The sequence below is a fragment of the Diceros bicornis genome, chromosome 30 (assembly GCF_020826845.1).
Source record: "Diceros bicornis minor isolate mBicDic1 chromosome 30, mDicBic1.mat.cur, whole genome shotgun sequence".
NCBI lineage: Eukaryota > Metazoa > Chordata > Mammalia > Perissodactyla > Rhinocerotidae > Diceros > Diceros bicornis.
In genome coordinates, this window is record NC_080769.1 from 6,538,209 (window position 1) to 6,562,002 (window position 23,794).

Sequence of the window (23,794 nt, forward strand, 5' to 3'; positions counted from 1 at the left end):
GTTTTCATTTCTTTTAGTTCAAAAGAAATTTTGATTTCTCTTGAGACTTCTTTGATCCTATGTATTATTTAGAAGTGTGTTATTGGGCCGGCCCCGTGGCTTAGCAGTTAAGTGCGCGCGCTTTGCTACTGGCGGCCCAGGTTTGGATCCCAGGTGCGCACCGACAGACCGCTTCTCCGGCCATGCTGAGGCCGCATCCCACATACAGCAACTAGAAGGATGTGCAACTATGACATACAACTATCTACTGGGGCATTGGGGGAAAAAAAAAAGGGGAGGATTGGCAATAGATGTTCGCTCAGAGCTGGTCTTCCTCAGCAAAAAGAGGAGGATTAGCATGGATGTTAGCTCAGGGCTGACCTTCCTCACAAAAAAAATAAATAAACTATAATAATAATGAAACAAAAATAAATTAGAACTGTGTTATTGAATCTCCACATAGTTGAGGTTTTCCAACAATCTTGATGTTATTCACTTCTAGATGAATGTCTAGGTGGTGTGAGAGCATATTTTGTATGAGTTCTGTTTTATCAAATTTGATAAGATGTGCTTTATATCCCAGAATGTGGTCTGTCTTGGAGAATATTCCATGTGAACTTGAGAAGAATGTATATTCTGCTGTTGTGTATGAAGTATTCCATAGAGTATAATGAAATCCACTTGTTTCATAGTGCTCTTCAGTTCACCTCTGTCATTTCTCATCCTGCCTACTGGAATTTATAATTCTTGGTAAGGGGAAGTTGAATTCTGCAGCTATAGTACTGGATTCATTTTTTTCTCCTTGTATTCTATCAGTTCTTACATCGTGTATTTTGCCCCTCTGTTGTTATGCAGGTACACATGAAGCATTGGTGTGCCTTCTTGGAGAATGGACCCCTTTGTCAGTGTCTAATGCCCCTGTCTATCTCTGCATTTTCCTTTGTTTGAAATCTGCATTGCCTGTAATTCATATACCTATGGCAGCTTTCTTTTTACTAGTGTTGGCATTGTCTATTTTTTTCCATCCCTTTACCCTTTATCTTTCAGTGTATATTTAAAGTGAGTTTCTTGTAGAGGATTTGTAATTATCTTCTTTGAGATCTGATATTACTGTGTGTTTCAATTGTATTGATACCATTGATAATTAAAGCTGTTATTGATAAAGCTGGATGAGTATTTATGAAGTCTTGGTATAGTATTTTTTGCTTTTGTTTCTTTTTGTCTTCCACCTTTTATCTGTCTCCTCTGGCTGAAATTGAGCATTTTCTCAGATTGTTTTCTTCTTGTCTCTTAGAATATCAGTGACACATTTTTGAAAAGCATTTTGTAGTGGTTGCCCTTGAGTTTTCAGTATACGTTTACAGCTAACCCACCTCCTCTGCCAAATAACACTACACCACTTCACTGTTGTGCGAGTACCTCTTAACACACTCTTCCCACTTTGCCCTTCCTGTTTCTTTGTCATGTTGTCATTTATTTCACTTGTCCATAAATTTCTCATTACCACATACATTGTTGCTAATATTGTAAACAAAGTGTCATTTGTTATACTATTTCTAAGAAATATAAAACATATTTTACCTTCATTTTTTTTCTTTTTCTAAACCTCTACCTTTATCATTTATATTCTTCCTGATAAATTTTTTTTTGTGAGGAAGATTAGCCCTGAGCTAACATCCAATGCCAATCCTCCTCTTTTTGCTGAGGAAGATTGGCCCTGGGCTAACGTCTGTGCCCATCTTCCTTTACTTTATATGGGACGCCGCCACAGCACGGCTTGACAAGCGGTGTGTCGGTGCATGTCCGGGATCCGAACCCATGAGCTGTGGGCTGCCGCAGGGTGCACATGCACCTAACTACTACACCACTGGGCAGGCCCCCTGATAAATTTTTGAACATTTTATTCAAAGTAGGTGTACTCGACTACTTTCCTCAATTTTTGTCTTAGAAAATCCTTATTTGTCTTTTTTTTTTTTTTGAAGATTTTTTCTTGACAATTCTAGGGGAGTGCTTTTCTTTATTTTCAAAACTTTTTACTCTACTCTGTTCTTGCTCGCGTGGTTTTTGAAAAGAAATCCAGTTTAATTCAAATCTTTGTTTCTTTATACCTAAGATGTTTCTTCTCTGGCATTTCTCAATATATTCTCTGTCTTTTATTTTTCTCTTGTTTGAATATGATATCATGGGGGCGTGCACTATTGCACTTTATCATGTTTAGTGTTCTCTGAGATTTCTGGATGTGTGGTTTGCTGGCTATCGTTAATTTTAGGATATTTTTGTGATTATTATTTTGCTTGTTTCTTTCTGTCTGTCTTTTCTTTTCAGATACTCCCATTATGTGTATTTTAAATCTGCTGTTAAAGATGGTGGTTCTAGACTTCATAGATATTGTGTTTGTCTTTTTTGTTCTTTTTGTTTTTGCATTGGGCTCTGGTGAAATAGATTTTTTGTTTAGTACAGGCTTTGTTAAGAACAGAATATCTGGGTTCCATTTCAAAATCCCAACTATTTTTATCTTTTCGCCAATTTTGAAGACAGTGGTTTGCCCTGTGACCTCAAGGCTCTCATGGATCTAAGGAGAGTTGTTCATTTAAAGCTTTTTCATTTTCTTCTTGTGAGATCAAGAATGACTGCTTCTGAGTTCCTTAAGTGTGGGATCAGAAGTTGGCAGGCATCATCTAGAGTGTCTGGTCAGGAAACATTTCCTGTTGCTTTGAATAATGGAGATTTCATGTTCTTTGGAGAAAAGCACTGTGAAATCCTTCATGTATTGTATAATCATCAGCAAATTGACTATCAGACCCTCGTGGAGTTCAGTGAACTTCCTTGTAATCTGCAGCTCTTAACCTGCCCCTCAAGGCCAGCAAGGCTCAAGGTACACTGTTAGAGTTTGACTGGAAGGAGCTGTTCTAGCACATTATTATCTCACTGTGTGTTGTAAAAATTGGCAAGAAGTAGCCTTGAGGCACTTGAGTATAGGGATTTTATGGTCTAATTTGTCATGCCTTCTTCCTTGTGTCTGAGCTCCAAGTTCCAAATAACTTTCTAGCCCCACCAAATCACACAGAGAGAGAAAGGAAGAACTGAGTCTATGATAAATATTACACATTGAAAGTGATACTTTCCCGCAGGAAGGTTTACATTCACCAGCTGCATCTGATTCCTTGTAATGTTCTGGAGTAATTTAGGACAGTGTGGCCAATTGGGCTTCATTATAAGTGTGATTTCTAGAGGCCTCCTAGACTCTTTTTGGTGATGGAAGTACATAAAAAGGTCTCCATTTCTTCACTGTGTTTTTATCCATTGAAACGTCATGTGGATTTGACCCTCTGCCTCATGGAGTGCTGTAACTGGTGGGTAAAAGGAAGAAGATGAAAGAATTTTTCTCACAAGGAATCATCAGTCTTAAAATATTTGCTTCATTTGTATAGCATTTGTGTCATTTCCTCTGTACCTTGCCATTACAGAGAAATATGCTGTCATGTGATCACAGTAAAAATATGTAAATAATTTCCATGTGTCAAAACAGTGTCAAATTGATGAGGAAGTGTGTACAGAAAATGAGTGAGTTTTTGGTGATCACAACATAGAATAAAGGTTTGGAGATGACACAATCATATGCAACCTTCCTACACATGGAGTACAGATCCCCAGTGCTGTCAACCTTATGCATCCCACTCTACACATATTTGAGATGTTTCAGGACTCAGTGGCAGTTGAGGATGTAGCTGTGAACTTCACCCCAGAGGAGTGGGCCTTACTGGATCCTTCACAGAAGAGACTCTACAAAGATGTGATGAGGGAAACCTTCAGGAACCTGGCCTCTATAGGTAAGAATGAGGACATTCCTTCCCTCCTTCCCTTCATCAAGTAGAGAACAAGTGTTTCTTGCCCATCAACATGGTTCCAGTATGTAGAATTTGGAAACAGGGGATGTTGGTAAATAAACGAGAAATGGTCATAGCTCATCATGGACTTAAAGCTAAATTGTTTTCTGTCATTTCCAGTACTTTGGTATCATCTTTCTGGGTCTGCATTTTAGGGAAAACATGGAAAGATCGTGATATTGAAGATCAGTACAAAAGCCTGGAGAGAAAACAGAGGTGAGTCACACTCACAATAGAAAGCGGTGTCTGATGTAACAATTCTGTTTTGTTACGAAATTTTAAGGAGAAGCAGAGAAATAACCCTTGCTTTCAAATTTAGCTATTCTTAGAAAATTTTCACCAAATATGCTTTCCGAAATGTGATGTAGAGGATAAGTTTTTGCAAAATAGTCCACTTAGAAACAGGTTTAATAAACTCTATGTAGGAATATCACTGTTTTGATAACATGAAGGATGAAAGAAACCCTCTTGTAAAGTATTCATTATATTTAATTTCTGAGAATTGAGACAAGACAGAAAACCTAAACTTTTCCTATGAATCATAATAAATATAATAAACATAAAATCATTAATAATGTGCTTCTTATTTCTTACAGTGATCATATAGCAAGGAGACTCTGTGAAAGTTTAGAGCACAGTCAACATGGAGATAAATTCAGCCTTACTCCAAATCTGAGTCTGAACAACAAAACTACGGGAGCTAAACCATGTGAAAGCAGCTCATGTGGAAAAGTCTTCCTGCATCATTCATCTCTTAAAACACACATTCGATGTCACACTGAACACAAGCTATATGGCTGTCAAAAGTATGGAGAGAAGCCATATAAATGTAAGGAATGTGGGAAAACCTTCCCTTTTCCCAGTGGTCTTCAAAGACATGAAAGAACTCATACTGGAGAGAAACCTTATGAATGTAAAAAATGCAGTAAAGCATTCGCTACTTCCAGTGCTCTTCAAAGACATGAAAGAATTCATACTGGAGAGAAACCCTATGAATGTAAAAAATGCAGTTCAAGATTCACTTCTTCCAGTTCTCTTCGAAGACATGAAAGAACTCATACTGGAGAGAAACCCTATGAATGTAAAAAATGCAGTAAAGCATTCAGTAGACTCAGTTCTCTTCAAAGACATGAAGGAACTCATACTGGAGAGAAACTCTATGAATGTAAAAAAGACAGTAAAGCATTCACTTTTCTCAGATATCTTCAATTACATGAAGTTATTCATGCTGGAAAGAAACCCTATGAATGTAAAAAATGCAGAAGGAGGTTTATGATATTTTTCTTTTCAGCAGGATGAGACTTGGCCTTGCAGTGACTGCAGGCAGCTCCTGATCTGGGACAGCTTTTGCTTTTCTTGCTTATTATCAAAAGACTGATGTATTTCCTGTGGTGTATTATACATTGTTGACCATGAAGTACCTCAGTTAAATTATGTAAGTTCGCTTCTTAGTATACCACATAATATTTTTAATATCTCCTTTATGACTCAATGGACACCTTTGAGATTAGTTAAATTGTGAGACCATATAAACCTAGCAAGAGAGAGAGACAGGACCACTGTGCCAATCACGCCTTTCTTTCTCAGAGACTATGCTTTTGATGCTAATGTTGCAACATCCCTCACATGCCATGGTGTACCCAATTTAGCAGAAACAAGGCATGTTAGTATTTGGATATAGTGCTTGAAACAAAGAAATTCTTGCAGTCCTGGTGCTTGTATATTTGTGGGAAAAGAGAGATGATGACAAATAGTAAAGCTTTGTTTATAAGATAGAGACAAGGGCTTTGAAGGAAAGTAAAACATAACATCGAGCTAATAGGCAGGCTGAGGTGTGCACATATCTTTTCTGTGAGGGTAGGAGTGAGCGAGGGTATTGTTATTGTTGTTTAGAGGTAATCATCTAAGGAATAATTGAGGGAAGCTGCAGAGATATTATTTTGAATAATATCCTAAATGAGTATAAAAGGAAAATGGGAAATTTTCAACATCTTTTTATCACAGGAGTGGCTGGAAGTCTAGTTTCCATGATCGACCAAACCCAGGAGCCCATTTAGCTGTTCACAGGTTTCATTTCCATATGCTTAGATGTCCAGCACATGGTGTGGAAAAGTGGGAAACAGCAGTAACAGCTTTGAAGTTTAATACAGCAAAGGAAATTGAATATTTTCCTTTTTTTTTAGTGTTAACTTACATATCGGATGTGTTTTGTTCAAATAGGCACCACAGGAGTGTTCTTTTGGAGTGATGGGATGCTTTTCATCTTTTGATACCAGTATTTCTAGACATCTGTGAAAACTCATGAATCATGTAAACTGTTTTATATATGTTTATATATGTGCTATATATATAATTATTAGAATATGAATAATATAATTGATTTCATATGCTAGGAGAATGTTAGACTCTCCTGAACCTTGATATTTATCAGCTCTTCTTTTCAGTACTGTGGCATCCTTCTGAGGAAGATTGCAGGACTGGGCAAGAAGGACTTGGTCCTTGACAGGCCTTTCCTGTAACCCTGTCCTAATTGAAAAATCACATGGTCTAGAGCTGCACCTGCCCTCATCTCATATTCATAAGTAGGAGTGAAGTGAAAGAGCTTCCCGAATCTGTCATTGAGTTTAAATCAGGTTCTGTTGACAGATCTTTAGAAATACTATGGTTCTAAAACATAAAAGTGTATCCCAAGTGGGTTCTGCCTGGGGACGTCCTCACTCATGTGCATCAGCATTAGTTCTTTTTTTTTTTTTATAATTTTATTTATTTATTTTTCCCCCAAAGCCCCAGTAGATAGTTGTATGTCATAGTTGCACATCCTTCTAGTTGCTGTATGTGGCACGCGGCCTCAGCATGGCTGGAGAAGCGGTGTATCAGTGCGCGCCTAGGATCCGAACCCCGAGCCGCCAGCAGCAGAGTGCACGCACTTAACCGCTAAGGCACGGGGCTGGCCCTGCATCAGTTCTTTTCACTGCCATCCATAGGCCATTTCCAGCTGTTCATTTCCCACATCAAGCCTACCCTGTGCCTGCTTACTTGGAAACATCTTTAGAAATCCACACGTGTCTGCCTCTGGAAAATTTCCCTGAGGCAACAGGAGGGGCCTGTGAGCTGAGAGGGTGACAGAAGCCGTGGTAGAACCCATGTCACGGGCACATTCTGTCAGCTGTCAGCCACAGTGATCAATAGAATCAAGGTAAGTAATTGACAAAATCAGTACTCTTTACGATTTAAAAGATTCAGCATAAAAAGAATGGGGTTTTATATGGAAAACCCACAGCTAGTATTATATTTAATAATGAGAGACTGGAATCCTTCCCCTCAAGATAAGGAACCAAATTAGGATGTCTGCTTTTGCCACTTCTATTCCAGAATGTACTGGAGATTTTAGCCAGAACCAGTAGGCAAGAAAAGAAGTAAAATGCATGCAGGTTGGTTGGGAAGATGTAAAATTCTCTCTACCTCCAGATGAGATATCTTGTGTAGGAGTTCAGATTATGTCACCTCAAAATGTGGCACATTGGAATATTGATTATTTTGAATTAAAGGTACTTGATAAACAGCCACTAGAAGAAAGACACTCTGGCCCTCCTTTGTCCCCTTTAAAGCAGGAGATGCATTTCCTATGTGAACAATACGCTACTTTAACCAGGAGGGCAGAAGGCAACCTTATCATCAGAGACAAGGAATTTAGAGCTGAGAAGCCTGGATAAAAAAGCCTTGTTATTTCTTCATTGTTTATTCCCCCTAGCCCAAACCCCTCTGCCTTGTCAATTCTTCCCCAATTTATTGTCTCTTTGTCTAAAAGGCATGAAATCTTCCTGCTCTGGTTACTTCTTTGAGTCTCACCTTTTTGGGGGCTCTCATACATAGGAATTATATTTGTTTTTCTTCTTTTAATCTGTTTTATGTCACTTTATTAGACCAGCCAAAGAACCTAGAAAGGAAGAAGGGAAAACTTGGAAACATCTTTAGAAATCCACCCCTACACTTTTTTCCACCCCTACACTTGCATACAGAAAACTCTGAGAAGTCCATCAAAAAACTATTAGAACTGATAATTGAATTCTGCATTGTTGTAGGATACAAGATCAAAATATAAAAATGAATTGTATTTCTATATACTTGCAATGAACAATCTGATAACGAAATTAACAAAATAAATGCATTTACAATATAGCATTGAAAGGAATAAGATACTTAGGAATATATTTAACACAAAAATTACAAAACAAATACTATGAGAACTACCAACATTATCAAAAGAAATTAATACAGGTATTAGTAAATGGGAAAATATCCCAAATTCGTGGATCAGGAGACTTACCATTGAAATGTCACATCTCCCCAAAATGATCTGAAGAGTCAACACAACACATAATCCCAGCTGATTTCTTTATCAAAATTGGGAAGTTGGTTCCTAAATTTATATGGTATTGCAGGGAAACAGAATAGCCAAACCATTTAATTTTTTGCTGAGGAAGATTCACCCGGAGTTAACATCTGTTGCCAGTCTGCCTCTCTTTTTTCATGTAAGGCATTGCCACAGCATGCCCACTGACAGATGAGTGGTATGGGTCCATGCCTGGGAGCTGAACTTGGGCCACCTAAGCAGAAAGCACTGAACTTAACCACTAGGCCACCAGGGCTGGCCTTAGCCATAGCCAAACCATTCTTGATAAAGAAAGACAAACTGGTTGAACTGATATTTCCCGATATCAACACCTTGTACTAAGCAGTGATCATCAAGGTAGTGTGGTATTGACACAAGGTTAAACACACAGAGCTGTGGAATAGATTATGATTTGAGAAATAAACCCACACATCTATGGTCAACCGATTTTTTTTCAAAAGTGCCAGGAATGGGGAAAGAATATTCTTTTCATAAATTGGTGGTGGACCAAGTGGATAGCCATATGAGAAGAGGAGGTTGTACATGTAGATCACACCGCATACAGTAATTTACCCAGAAGAATCAAAGACCTAAACATAAGTGTAAAACTATAACAATTAGATAAAATATAGGAAAAAGTTCCTGACTTTGAATTTGGCAAAGAATTGTTAGATACAATACTAAGAGCAAAACTGAGGGGGAAAAGGTGGTTTAATGACTTTTGTGCTTCAAAAGACACCATCAAGAATGTGAAAACAGTTTTTGGAACTCGTGCACTATTGCTGGGAATATATAATCATGTTCATGGTATGAAAAACAACATAGCAGTTCCTCAAAGAATTAACTGAGTTACCATCTGATCTGGCAATTCTGTTTCTGGGTAAAGACCAAAAAGAATTGAAAGCAGAGACTCAAACACGTATATGTCCATTCCTGTTCACATCAGCGTTATCCATGGTAGCCAAAAGGTGGAAGTAACCCAAGTGTCCTTCAACAGTTGAATGGATCAAAATTCTGCCAGTGGCTTTTAATATCTCCACTGTCCAGACAGTGCCCGTGATTTTCCCTAAAGACTGATGCCTAGGCATCATGGGGTCAATTTTGAAGAGAAAAACAACAATTTTGAGTTATTGCCTAAAAATTTTAGAGTATGACAACCCTGCTCACACCCAAAGTCTGGACATTTAGATAAGGACCTGAGCTTAGGCTTCTTGCCATAAGTCCTGCTTTGCTTTTCCTGGGCCACCTTTTAAAATAACCATTTAGAGTTGAGCTGGTGAAAAATTAGTGACCTCCACCCCAACCACCTTGTAAATTTTGGGTGCTAGTTATCCAGTTCTCTGTCTCCTGTGGCTCGTGACCTGGGACAGAGGACTGCCCTTCTCCTGGCTCATTGTACCCTTGCCCCATTTCTACAATCCATAAGTAGCAAATCTTGTGACTTTATGTGGGTGTATTGTGTAGGGTCTTCAGCAAAAGACCCCATGGTTTTCACCTCCCCAAATTGGGAGCTCAGATGATGAGGGAACAACGTGCTGACCCCATGTGGGTGGCGCATCCCTCCCTATTCAGCAGCTCATGATCTGCCTACCCTGAATTTAATAAACCAGCTACAGCTTCTCAACGTTATTACACAGTACACTCTGTTAAAGTGTACAATTCAATGGTTCACTATATTCACAAATAAAGTTAAGTATTTGATGAAAATAATGGATGAGATTATGGAATCCTTGTACCTGTTGGACCATCTTTTGTAAATTTCTCTCAATTTGTCCAGAATTTTCAATATATGTGGAGCAGGTCGTGCCCTTTATACAACATGCCACTCCTTCCTTGGCCAATAAGTAATCTAAAGCTAAACGGTTATGCAAAACCATCTGCAGTAAAGAATCCTGTTGCTGTTGCATTAATTCCAGCTTTGGTGTAATAGCCCAGTGTGTTCAGCCAGGTAGCTGACAGGCTTGTATGGGCCTTAATGATGTGTCGTTGTGAGCCCAGTGAGGCACCTAGCCCCGTACGGGTGAGGGATAGCAGCAGACCTACTCCCAACACAATAGGGATGAATACTGCATGCTTCTGATGTGAAGGGGCAGAAAGAAAGACGAATTGGGGGTCCTGTTCAGTGTTTTGTAAGGGTAGACCCAGGGAGACTGTCAAAAGGTCAGAAATAACAGAAGTACAACCAATGAGTCACTGAAGTAGTAATAAATGTTGATCGTGCACACAGCAAAGACAGTTTCCAAAATGGGAGCGCTCAAACCAAAACATGGAAGGAGACCCAGGCGGACATTGTTATAAAGCAACTAATAGAGAGAGAAAGAAGTGACTGTTTATTCTTCCCAGGGATTGGTCATAATATTAGAATTTTCTTGAATGATAAGGAATTGGTGGGTGGTTATCTACCGTCAACCTTGGGAAACACTTTAAGGTTTCTCATGATATTCAGTGGAATGGGCAAGAAATGACCCAGGTCAAGTTAGTTTTGCAAAATAAGCTAAGTTAAGTTTTACTTCTCTGACTAAACTGGTTTTGTCTGCTCAGGGAATTTTCAAGGTTAGTCTCGGTTTTTTATTTTTTATTATTATTAGTTTTAAATGCTTTGCAGTTTATTTATTTATTTTTCCTCCAAAGCCCCAGTGGATAGTTGTATGTCACAGCTGCACATCCTTCCGGTTGCTGTATGTGGGATGCAGCCTCAGCATGGCTGGAGAAGCAGTGCGTCGGTGCGCGCCCGGTATCCCAACCCGGGCCGCCAGTAGTGGAGCGCACTCACTTAACCACTAAGTCATGGGGCCGGGCCTCGGGGTTTTTTATTTTAACAAGACTAAAGTAAATTGGTATGAACAGACGGGACTCCCTGGGGGCCGAGCAGAAGGCAAATGCATAGGAGGTGGGGGGAAGGAGAAGTCCACACATGGAGAACATGTGTGTGTGATGGACCCAGGGCACGGGACCCACAGTGGACACCCACTGCTTGATTGGGGAAGATGAAGTAGATGGGGGTTCCCCCAGATGGCTGGGCCTCTATTCCCAAGACCGTGGGGATTGTGGTCCTGGGGAGGAGGTGTAGGTCATATTCATCCATGTGGTGTTGGTCCTGGGCCAATATGGGGGATTAGAAAGGCACTTGTGGCCTCCTGCCAGGTGCCACATACTGCATTGCAAAGCGACCTGCTGGCTGCAGCTGAGAGCCATAGAGAGCAGCTGGGCACGCCACAGGGAGCATGGGGTGATTTTTTTGGGTAAACTGGGCAGGGTCAATAAATGATCAAAGTGAGCCACTAACTTTGGAAAAAGCCATTGTGGAGCCTGGTAGCAATTACGGTGGCCCCCAAAATGAGCTCTGATTTCTGCCCATTGTATAAAAATATATAGACTATTGGAGGGCTTGAATGGGAGGACTGTGAATCCTTGAATGCTGACCACAGAGAGAGGCCCTTTTAACTGTTGTAGGGAGGTGACACTGCAGATATGGTCCTGGAGGGTGTAGGGGGGATGCTCTGGTGGTGGTAGCATCTGAAGCCGGGGAGGGGTTCAGACATTAAGTTCACTGACTCCCACTAGGACTCATAACGTGGACAAATGTACAGGGTGTGGTGAAGGCAAGCAACTGAGTGAAGTGTTTAAAGAAGTAAAGTTGTGAGACTCGACACATATCTTGGCCTTTCAAAGCTCAAATGTGTAGAGGAGGGCAGCATGGCAGGCAGAGTACCACCTCACCATTGAGCACTAAGCGTTGTGGTAAGCAGGAGGGCTTTGGGGTAAACATAGTTAATTCTGCAAAATGCCGCTCATTGGGTCATCAGCAAGAAATTTAGATAAACAAGCATTCCGTTCAGCGACCAAGTCCCAGGGAGTGCTTGCCATCATCAGCCGCCATGTCTTCCTTGGTGTCATCTCTGCTACAGTGCAAAGTTGCTTATGCAGCATTCAGGGTGGAGCTGTGTCCCACCATGTCATGTGCTGGGGACTGTCATATCCAGCATTGTTGCAGGTAAAGGGGGCCAACCCAGAGAGGGATAGCTCTCCCAAGTAGACAGCCAGGAGGGGAACTGAGGGGCCAAGGGACCTAACAGAGATGTATAGATTTGGGATACCCTGATTAAGGTTTGCTTGCACCATCAGGAGCACCTAGTGGTATAAAAAATTCTCAGTAAACTTTGAGTGTCCTCAGTGGTTCGCCTTGCAGATGATTGGGCTGTGTTCTCCTCTGAGGCATAGGAGCTCTCCATCCATAAATAGTAAAAGTTGGAGGCATATATGTAGCCTTGGTTTAAGGAAAATTTAGTTAAATGGTCCCAACAATTTATTGTTTGGACCTCTGTTACCAGAAGGTATATATTGGTTGAACTCCATAATCCTATCAGCTATTAGGGTTAAAATTTGCGTATGTAATGGCCAGTGCCCAGAGGTCAGGGTATTGTTGACCACTCGTGCAGCGTTGGTGGCCTTTAAGCATTTGTGCCATTGGTCCCATTTTATTTATTTATTATTTTTTTTAATTTTATTTATTTATTTATTTTTTCCCCCCAAAGCCCCAGTAGATAGTTGTACGTCATAGCTGCACATCCTTCTAGTTGCTGTATGTGGGACTCGGCCTCAGCATGGCCGGAGAAGCGGCGCGTCAGTGCACGCCCGGGATCCGAACCCAGGTCGCCAGCAGTGGAGCGCGCGCACTTAACCGCTAAGACACGGGGCCGGCCCCATTGGTCCCATTTTAGAGGATTTGAATTCCCCAGCTAGTATCCATACCTGGTGGTATTTGCATAATTGTATTAAAAATATATAAAGACCTGTTATAACCTAATAATAAAAAGTTAAATAACTCAATTTAAAAATGGCAAAAGACATGCATACATATTTTTCCAAGAAAGACAGACAATTGGCCAAGAGCACAGGAAAATATACTGGACACCATTAGTCATAAACGAAATGCAAATCAAGACCTCAGTGAGAGACCACTTCACAATCACTAGGATGGCTAGAATCAAAAAATGAGATAATATCAAATCTTGTTGAGGATACATGGAGAAATTTCAACCCTCAGACATGGGTGGTATGAATATAGAATGGTGGATCCACTCTGGAAAACAGTCTGGGAGTTCTTCAAAAATTAAACCTAGAATTACCATATGATCCATTATTTCCTTCCTAAGTATATGCCCAAGAAAAATGAAAACACGTGTTGCAACTAGACTAGTACATGAATTTTATAGTAATGATATTTCTAGGTGCCGATTGGTGGAAACAATCCAAATATCCATGAATGGATGAATAGATAAACTCATGTTTTATCCATCCAATGGAATATTATTTGGCCATAGTAATGAATGAAGTATTGATACATGGTCCAACATGGATGTACCTTGAAAAGTGTTATGCTAAGTTACTGAAGTCAATCCCAAAGACCTTGTATTTAATTATTCCATTCATTGGAAAGGCCCAAATAGGGAGATCTATGGAAACAGAAAGTAGATTTGTGGTTGTCTATGCCTGGGAATTGGAGGAGGAAGATGAGAAGATTGGGAGTGATAGCTAAAGGGCAGAAGAGTTTCCTTTTGAGATGACAAAAATGTAGAAAAAATGACTGTGGTGGGCTAGCCTTGATGGCATAGTGGTTAAAGTTTGGCACACTCTGCTTTGGTGGCCTGAGTTCAGTTTCTGGGCACAGAACCACACCACCCGTCTGTCAGTAGCCATGCTGTGGTGGTGGCTCACATAGAATAACTAGAAGGACTTACAACTAGTATATACAGCTTTGTACTGGGGCTTTGGCATGAAAAAAAAAGAGGGGAAGATTGGCAACAGATGTGGGCTAAGGGTGAATCCTTCCCAGCAGAAAAAAAAATTGACTGCAGTGATGACTTCACATTTTTACAAATATATTGAAAATCATTGAAATCTACAGTTTAATGAGGTGCACTGTAGAGTATGTGAATTACATCTGAATAAAGCTATTCAAATAAAGAAATGCCTTAAGAGGGCCAGCCCCGTGGCTTAGCGGTTAAGTGTGTGCACTCCGCTGCTGGCGGCCCGGGTTCGGATCCCTGGTGCGCACCGACCACCGCTTCTCCAGCTGTGCTGAGGCCGCGTCCCACATACAACAACTAGAAGAATGTGCAACTATGGCGTACAACTATATACTGGGGCTTTGGGGAAAAACAAAAAGGAGGAGGATTGGCAATAGATGTTAGCTCAGAGCCGGTCTTCCTCAGCAAAAAGAGGAGGATTAGCACGGATGTTAGCTCAGGGCTAATCTTCCTCACCAAAAAAAAAAAAAAATTTTTTTGCACTCCAGCCTTTTAAGCTTGTGAGTTTGCACGTTAATCAATACATCCATCACCTCACAGTGTTATCATGAGTGTGTGTGTCTGTGTGTCTGTGTGTCTGTGTCTGTGTGTGGTGAGAATGCTTAGCATCTACTCTCTTAACAAATTGCAATTATACAACATATGTATAATAAATGATCATGTTGTAATTTTAAAATAAATTTTATTAGTCAATTCAATACAGCTGGGGGGAAAATTGTTCACAAATGCATCCCTAATTTACACAATGATTTATTGTTTTTCTTATATCAGTGAAAATAGGAATTCAGTTAACTTGGGGATATTTTTCACATCCCTGTAGAGTTTCTTCTGGGATGGATCCAGAAGAGCCCACTCCTCCATGGTGAACTTCACAGTCCCATCCTCAAAGCCCACTGAGTCCTAATACATGACACATATGTATATAGGAGGACAGGTAAGATGGACAAGCACTGGGGATTTATATTCAATTCGTAAGAAGTTCACACATGACTCCACGGTCTCCCAACATTTATTCTATGACTCGGTCATCAGAAGTGTTCCTCTGGCCACACTCACTTCCTCGTAAATTTAACATCATCATGAAAACATGGAATCTATTGGTACGTTTTCATGTGATCCCTTCAAGTTTTCATTGCTCTCTAATGTCAGGGTACAGAGCACCTCAGAGAAATGCTGTACAAATGAAAGAAATGCTTCTATATTAGCAGATCAATTCCTTATGAGAAGACTCTTTCATCTCCTTCTTTAATACCATCATATGATGCAGCGCCCCATGAAGCACAGCATCATATCTGCGTGTTTTTTGTGTGTGTGTGAGGAAGACTAGCCCTGAGCTAACATCTGATGCCAATCCTCCTCTTTTTGCTGAGGAAGACTGGCCCTGGGCTAACATCCATGCCCATCTTCCTCTACTTTATATGGGACACCGCCTCAGCATGGCTTGACAAGGGGTGCATCGGTCCGTGCGCAGGATCTGAAACTGCAAACCCCGAGCCACTGAAGCAGAGTGTGTGAACTTAACCACTACACCACCGGGCCAGCCCCCTCTGCGTGAAGTTTTCATGAAAATTCCTGTGAAGGAGTGGATCCTCTTTATGCTGTACCTATCACCAAACATGACAGGCCAGGAGGCCTAGGGAATCCAACTTGTATCAAGATTGTACTGGCCGTGTTGTGCTGAAGTACTCCAGGCCATGTCAGATCCAGCTGGCTGAATGATAATATTCTTGTGGAGGAGTATGAGTTATAATTTGTTTGTATAATATTTATGACAGACTCAATTTTCTCTTCTCTTCTCTGTCTCATTTCATGGAGCTAGGAAATTATTCAGTTAGAGCTCAGGCTTGAGGAAAAAGGTATGACAACTTAGACCTCCACAAATCCCTATACTCATGAGCTTCAGGGTTACTTCCCACCAATGTTTAGGACACACGGGCATGCATACTGGAATGCTAAGATCTCGGAAGAGCTCTTTCTGGCAGAATCATAAAACTTTAACCTGGACCACAATGACCTTGAGGAACAGGTTAACAGTTGGAATTTGCAAGGGCCTTCATTAAAATCCACAATGATGTCATGGTGAGTTTACACATGATTACAAAATACATAAAGCTCAATGGTGCTTTCCTCCAAAAAAACCCACAAAATCCCCTTTCTCTAATTTCAGCAGCAAGTGATACTCTACCAACCACTCTAGAGGCTCACCCCCAACTTCTCTCATTTCTGAGTTCCCATGTGGGGCACAGCAGCATACAGCCCATCCCAGGATAGGAATCCCTCAGTGGCATAATTCCCCTAAATGCTGGTTTCTGAAAGAGATCAGTAACCCATTGATGCCCATGTGCAGGGAGCTGAGAAAAGGCTCCCACCAGCAATTCTGATGGTACAATTGACTTACTCATTAGAGAAACAGCAAAATAGGAACAGCTCTCTTGTTGTGGGTCCAGGAAGTAGGATGAGCTGCCTGGGTCAGCCCTCATTTCTCTTTCTACATCGGATCTCCAATGCTTGCTCATAACAAGCCCTACTACCTGGTGTGCAGAAGAGTGAACATTAACAGGCTAGAGAATCCTTATCCTTGGAAATGCTTCCTCACAAAGTTTGTCCTTCAGTGGTATCTGGGAAATGGGATTTTGGAAGTGACCCCACCAACTTTATAGATAAGAGTGCCTCAGTGTGCCTAAAGTGTTTATGCAAACAACATGGTATGTAGGAAACTCCTGTTTTCCTTTTGAGAGTCTGTAATTTTCTTCCATGTTTGGCAGATGATGTCTTTATAACCAGCCCCCAAAAACCACTGTGGGCACTGAGTCTCTACTGAGTTTCCCTGGTGGACGATAATTCACATGAGTACTCACAGCTTGTTACTTGGAGAACTGAGCCAGCCTATGTGATTACACTGAGACACCATTTGGAAGCTTGCTCCTGGTTCCCTCCAGACCAAATTTAATTCAGTACTAACCAAGGCTAATAAAGGATATTTAATGATCCTCATGGGAAAAAAGTAAAATTTTATTGGGGTCTATCAAAGCAGAATGTAAGAAGTGAAGAGATGGCAAGTATTCTTAGGTAGAATTCAGAGTCACCCAGATGTCACCTCTCCCAAATGATATCTTTATAACATTCCATGTATCCCCAAAACAGACTTTCTAGGAGTCAACAGAAACTACTCCTCAATACCTTATAAAAGGAACAAATGTCAAAAAGTGAACAAAGTCTTCTGAAGAACAAAGTCCTGGTCTACCTAACATCCATCAAGAATTTTTAAGCTATAGTGTTCCACATGACACAGTAGTAGCAGAGAGAAAAACAGACGAAGGGAAAGGAAAAGCGTCTTCTGTGGGTTGGGATTTAATATGGAAAGGTGGTCAAGGGCAGAGGGGGCATTGTAGAGCAGTGGCAAATGTCATGACACTAACACCCGGGGCAGGGACAAACTGTCATCTAAGTGGGAAATGCCCTGTATTCCCCTCTACTCCATGGACAATAGCCAGTTCATTGTAGATTTAAATGTGAAAGATAAAACTGGGCCACCTTTGGAAGTCATAGGTCAATGATTTTTGACACAATAATGGGGAGCATATTCTCATATAAGAAAAAGAGTAAACCATAAAGTCAGAGACTGACAAATTCAAATATATTAAAATTAAGATCCTTAAAAGATAAACCTAAAGGGAAAGAAGAATATCAGCAACACATGCAACATGAGAGAGTTAGTTTCCAGAGTAAAAATGAACAGACACCTAGTTTAAAAAGGGGGGAAAGCAAAACATATTTAACAGAAGATGGAAGATCATACAGTTGGCCTTGTCTATCTGCAGGTTTCGATTTGCAGTTGGTTGATTCTGTGGTTGTGAAACCTGCAGATACGAAGGGGCAACTGTATATGAGGGAACGTCCATCTCCTTGGCAATAAGATCAACGAAAATAAAATATTCAGTGGATCCCATTTTACAGTGATTAGAATGAAAATTTGTCAATTAATCTATAATCCCACGATGAAGACCGTTGTGAATAAGTCAATACGTTATGTATGAATGGAGGAAAGGTCATGTCATAAACCCCACTGCTGTTTCCTGTAAATTTGAACTTGGTGACTATCCACAGCCCAGCTATTTTCAACAACGTCGACAGAATTTACTGTGTATTTGCACTTGGAGACTCATACAACGTTGGCGTGTACTAATATTGGATGATCTCTAGGATTTATTGACAGAACTGTAAAGCAAGGAATACTGCAAAATATGCAGCATGTTACCCATTCTATAAGTGTTATGTCACCTTGCAGAGGCAGGTGGACCCCCACCCGAGACCTGGTTCAGGTGTCTACACTGATGACAACACACATGCCTAGAGGGTGTGAGAGGGTCTATTACTTCCATAATGACACTGTCAGGGGAGGGCAGGGCAGGCCTCTCAGGCAGGTGGGAAATGCCTTGAGAGTGCAAGGAGAGGAGGCTGACCTGGGTTCTTATTGAGGTGAGGGGGTGGGCTAGGCTGAGAGTTCAGGCACAGGGGCAGGGCCTTCTGTGGATTGAATCATTTGTGGGAACTAAAGGAACGAGCACCCAGGCTTTCTCATCACCGTGTGCAGATGTGGGCACAGGGAATGAAGGGGATGAAAGCTTAAAGCTGTCAGCAGTCAAACATCAAAAAAGGAGTCAGACTTCTGGTCTCTGGTCGGGCATGTGAGGAGCTTAGAAGCCAGCTTCCAGTCCTCAGAAGAGAACAGCCGAGAAACTTAAAATCAGTTCTTCCATCAGAAAAATGAGGTCACGGGGTAAACTGCTGTCCCCAAAATTAGAAAGAGACACCAAAAAGTAGCTATTTTAAAATATGCTCAGAATATTCTGTTCTTAACAAGGCATGTCCTCAAAACAATCCATTTCACAAGAGCATAACTGACGGGGCTTTTCCCAGAGCCTAACTGACTTAGGGGAGGGAAAGAGCCAATTTGAGTCTCTTCTAGTCTTTTCTGCTCTCAAAGGTGGGGCACTTGTGAGGATGAAAGGGTATTTTTCCCCCTTCAGACACCAGCTATGTGGTATCTGTTCCAGTGCCCCTTCTTCAACTCTATGTCACCAAATAGAATTGAATTGACCTGTTAAACATCTAACACTAACTATGCAGAGTTTGCATCAGACTCCACAGGTTGAGAGCTCAGTCCCACACACTGACCCTACTGCAGATGCCATCCAAAATGGGGTGTCTGGGCTACTGACATTCTACTCAGCCATCTACAAATTCACAGATTCCCTTCATACCCCATCAGGCTTGGTAATTTACTGAAAAGATTCTGAGAACTTAGCAAAGCACTTTACTTACTATTATTGGTTTATATAAAGGATACCACTCAGGAACAGACAAAAGGCAGACATGCACAGGGCAAAGTAGGGCGGTGGTATGGGTGAGGGGAGTGGAGGTGGTTGGGGCTACAGAGATTCCACATCCTCTCTGGACACTCCACCCTCCAGCACCTGGGTGTGCTCGGTCACCAACCTAGATACTCTCTGAATTCTGTATTTAAGAGTTCTGATGGAGGTTTCATTACATGGGCAGAATTTATTAAATCATTGTCCATTGGTGATTAAGTCAGTCTCCACCCCGTCTCCTCTCCACAGAGGTTGGGAGCTGGGGCTGTAAGTTCCAAAGCTCTAATCAAGGCTTGATGTTTTTGGTATGTAGCCCCCATCCTGAAGCCATCTAGGAGCTGGCCAGGACTTGCCTCATTAAAACGAGACACTCTATCACCCTTATAACTCAAGTAATTCCAAGGGCTTCAGCTGGTTTTTGGTAGGAACTGAGGGCAAAGGTCAAATATCTTTCTTATTGTATCACAGAAGGTCAAGTCCAGGGACACAGGCACATGAAAAGATTGAGACCCATCACTGGACTAGAGAATGCTTCCCTCTGCCCACACCTACCTCTACATGAACTGAGCTCTTGTTTAATGTTAGTGGACTACACTGAAAAAACTACATGCTTTCTGGTAACCTCAGGAGGAAGGCACGGATGTCACCTCTCCCCACTCCTAGTCAACCCTTTACTGAAATCTTAGCTAATGCAATTAGACATGCACGCAAAAATAAGGGAAATACAGATTGGGAAGCAAGAGATAAAAATATCTTTGTGGCATATGACAAGATCGTTGATGGAGAAAGTCTCAAAGAATTCTCGATAACAAAGAAAACCCCTTGAACTGATAAGAAGTAGAGAAAGGTTGAACGATAAAAAAATGTTATACAGAAGGCAATTTTTTCCTATAGATCCACAGAAATAAAGTGAATTCATCTTTGACAAAGGGGCAAAGGCAATTCAATGGGGAAACAGTCTTTTCAACAAATAATGCCAGAAAAACTAAGCATGCACATGCCAAAAAAAGAAAAAAAAAGAATCTAGACAGAGACTTTATACTTTTAATAAAACTTAACTCAACATGGATCATAGATCATAGTGTAAAATGTAAAACTGCAAGACTCCTAAAAGATAACACAGGAGAAAGAATAATAATGTTCTGTTCTATGTGTGTACCACATTCTGTTGATCCATTCATCTGTTGACGGATACTTGAGTTGCTGCCACATTTTGGCTACTGCAAACAATGCTTCAAGAACACAGGTGTACAACTATCTGTTTGAGTGCATGTTTTGAATTCTTTCGGATATATACTCGAATTGCTGGATCATATGGTAACACTATAATTTTTGCAAAACTTCCATACTGTCTTCTACAATGGTGGTTTGATTTTACATTCCCACAAGAAAAGCACAGGGGTTCCCATAGGTACTTTCACTTTCTTGATGGTGTCCTTGGAAGCTAAAAAGTGATTAATTTCAACAAAGTTCAAATTACCTGTTTTTTTTTTTTACAGGTTTTGTTTTTGAGTGTCGTATCTAATAATTCTTTGCCAAATCCAATGTCATATTTTCCCCAAAGTTTTTTCTAACTGTATTATTATTTTACCTCAGATATAGGTCTTTGATCCATTTTGGTAAATTATCATGTGTGGTGTAATAGAATGGTCCAACTCCATTCTTCTGCGTGTTTCTATCCAGTTGTACCAGCACCAGTTTTTGAAAAGAATAGTCTTTCCTCCTTCTTGGCAACTTTTTTGAAAATCAATTAACCATAGTTGAATGGGTTTATATCTAGACTCTCAACTGAATCCACTGATCCGTGTCTCTGTCCTTGTGTCATTACCACATACCTGGATTACTGTGCTGAGAAGTCAGATTTGAAATCAGGAAATGTTAATCCTACTACTTTGTTTTACTTGGAAGATCGGTTTGGCTATTCTGGTTCCCCTGTAATTCCATATAACTTATGAAACAATTTGCCAATTTCTATTGTTAACTTAAAAAGCAAATTTTTCTCTCATTTCGTTTAAGTGAGTTTATTCCAGTATAGCCAATAGAGGGGCCGGCCCGGTGGTACAGCGGTTAAGAGCACACGCTGTGCTGTGGCGGCCCAGGGTTCAGAGGTTCGGATCCCGGGTGGGCACCGACGCACGGCTTGTTAAGCCATGCTGTGGCAGTGTCCCATGTAAAGTAGAGGAAGATGGGCACGCATGTTAGCCCAGGGCCAATCTTCCTCAAGAAAAAAGGAGAAGATTAGCATCAGATGTTAGATCAGGGCTAGTCCTCCTCACAAAGAAAAAAAACAAATAGCCAATAGAATTGCAATTAGTGATGTGCATGCTATGGGAAAGCACAGGCTAATCCACTAAACAAAGAAAAGGAGCTGCTTTTATAGAGAACAAAGGGGAGTAGGGAGGGGCTGTTGTAAATGAAAATCCATTGGGGGAAAGTAACAGCTCAGGGCAGCAACGGCTCCTCATTGGCTGAGCTGCAGCATTTCTCATTGGCTGGGCCATTGCCTGATGAGGAGCGAAATCTTCCTTCAGTAGTAGTTTTACTTCCTGTCAAAGATGAAAGCCATCATCTCTTCCTGTTTGGTGTAATTGAGGATGTGTGGTAGGGCGTTGGTGTTCCCCCTACAGATCTTGCCCGCTCTAATTTATTTAAGGTTTCTTTTATTAATATCCACAGTATAAAGAAGTCTGGAGATTCTGATAGGGATTTCAATGAAACTCTAGATCATTCTGGGAAGTATTGCCATCTTAACACTGTCAAATCTAAGGATCCATAAATATGGGCTTTTTCCCTTTTATATGTTTGTTTATTTATTTATTTTCGCGTTCTCTCTTTTTTTCTGGCCTCTATTGGTGAAGGAGTAACAAAGACCAAGGAAAAAGATGGCATCATTCTAAGGTCTTTGCTCATCTTCATTAAAGATTGGCAATGTCTAAATATCCAAATCACCTGACAACCTCACCCCATTCCTTTTAATTTCCAAAAATGCAAATCAAATTTTTGGCAATAAAAATAGTTACTGGTTATTATTATGAGAAATTAGTTTCAGAGAAAATGTGGCTAGAAGAGTGTTTTTCTCTGTACATACTCAGAATTCTCGCAGCTCTGAAACTGCCAGATTTACATTCATTAATGACCATCCAATAGCAATACTGCATAGTTTCTAAATTTTAAATATATAAAAGTATATAATCATTTTTCTGTCACTATATGATTATCATAAACATGCATTTTGACTACAACTCCCTTTATTTTGTTTTTTTTTAATTTTACCTATTGACCCCCTTCACCGATTTCACCCAATCCCCACTCACCATCTCTGGCAAGCACCAGTTTGTTCTCTGTATCCACAGGCTTGGTGTCTTTGTTTGTTTGTTTTTTGTTTTTATTTTAGATTCTCTATATAAGAGGGATCACGTAATATTTCTCTTTCTCTGTCTGACTTATTTCACTTAGCATAATGCCATCAGGGTACATCCACGTTGTGAGAAATGACAAGATTTCATTCCTTTTTGTGTGGCTGAAAAATATTCCATTGTACGCGTATACCACAATTTCTTTATCCATTTATTTATTGATAGACACCGGTTGTTTCTATGTCTTGGCTACTGTAAATAATGGTGCAGTGAACATGCGGGTGCATACATCTTTTTGAGTTAGTATTTTTGTTTTCTTTGGGGAAATAACCAGAAGTAGAATTTCTGAATCATATGGTAGGTCTATTTTAATATTTTGATGAACCTCCATGCTGTTTTCCATAGTGGCTGCACCAATTTATGTTCCCATTGACAGCACAGAAGGGTTCCCTTTTCTTCACTTCCTTGCCAACATTTGTTATTTCACACTTGTGTATCTTTATTAATTTTGTATTGATGTTTTGAAGTTTTCAGAGTATTTACTACTTTATCAAATTTATTCCTGTTTTATTCTTTTTGATGCTATTATAAATAGATTTGTTAATTTTATTATCAGATTGGTCATTGCACTGTAAATAAAATAAATACAATATAAATAAATAAATAAATAAATAAATACAAAATAAAATAAAATACAACTTATTTTTACATACTGATCTTGTATCATTCAAATTTGCTGTACTTGATTATCAGTTCTAATAGATTGTTTTAGTGGACTCCTTAGAGTTTTCTATTTACAAGATGAGTCATATGCAAGTAAAAATAGTTTTACATCTTCGAACCCAGTCTGGATGCTATTTATTTCCTTTTCTTGAAAACCTGCTCTGGCTAAAATCAAATTTGTCAAATAGAAGTGGCAAGAGCAGACACTCTTGTTTCGTTCCTCATTTTTGGGAGAAAATATCCAGCCTTTCACCACTAAATATAATCGTAGCTG

The 23,794-nt window shown here is 40.3% G+C and overlaps 3 protein-coding genes across 6 annotated transcripts in view; 2 read left to right on the plus strand and 1 right to left on the minus strand.

Annotated features, from left to right (window-relative positions):
* LOC131394559 (zinc finger protein 670-like) overlaps nucleotides 1-5,283 on the plus strand; it is a 152,114-nt gene extending 146,831 nt beyond the window's left edge. For 2 of the 4 annotated variants that reach the window (XM_058525958.1, XM_058525957.1), the window contains exons 2-4: nucleotides 3,674-3,809; nucleotides 4,022-4,082; nucleotides 4,463-5,283. In XM_058525958.1, the coding sequence (XP_058381941.1) occupies nucleotides 3,674-3,809; nucleotides 4,022-4,082; nucleotides 4,463-5,165 (900 nt within the window). In that variant the 3' untranslated portion in view covers nucleotides 5,166-5,283. The remainder of the gene's footprint in view (nucleotides 1-3,673; nucleotides 3,810-4,021; nucleotides 4,083-4,462) is intronic. The other 2 variants (XM_058525955.1, XM_058525959.1) reach the window with 1 other exon arrangement.
* The window catches only part of LOC131394538 (zinc finger protein 709-like), a 340,324-nt gene that overhangs the window by 296,674 nt on the left and 19,856 nt on the right, over nucleotides 1-23,794 (plus strand). The gene's annotated exons all lie outside the window — the stretch shown is intronic.
* The window catches only part of LOC131394555 (zinc finger protein 709-like), a 179,063-nt gene that overhangs the window by 41,649 nt on the left and 113,620 nt on the right, over nucleotides 1-23,794 (minus strand). The gene's annotated exons all lie outside the window — the stretch shown is intronic.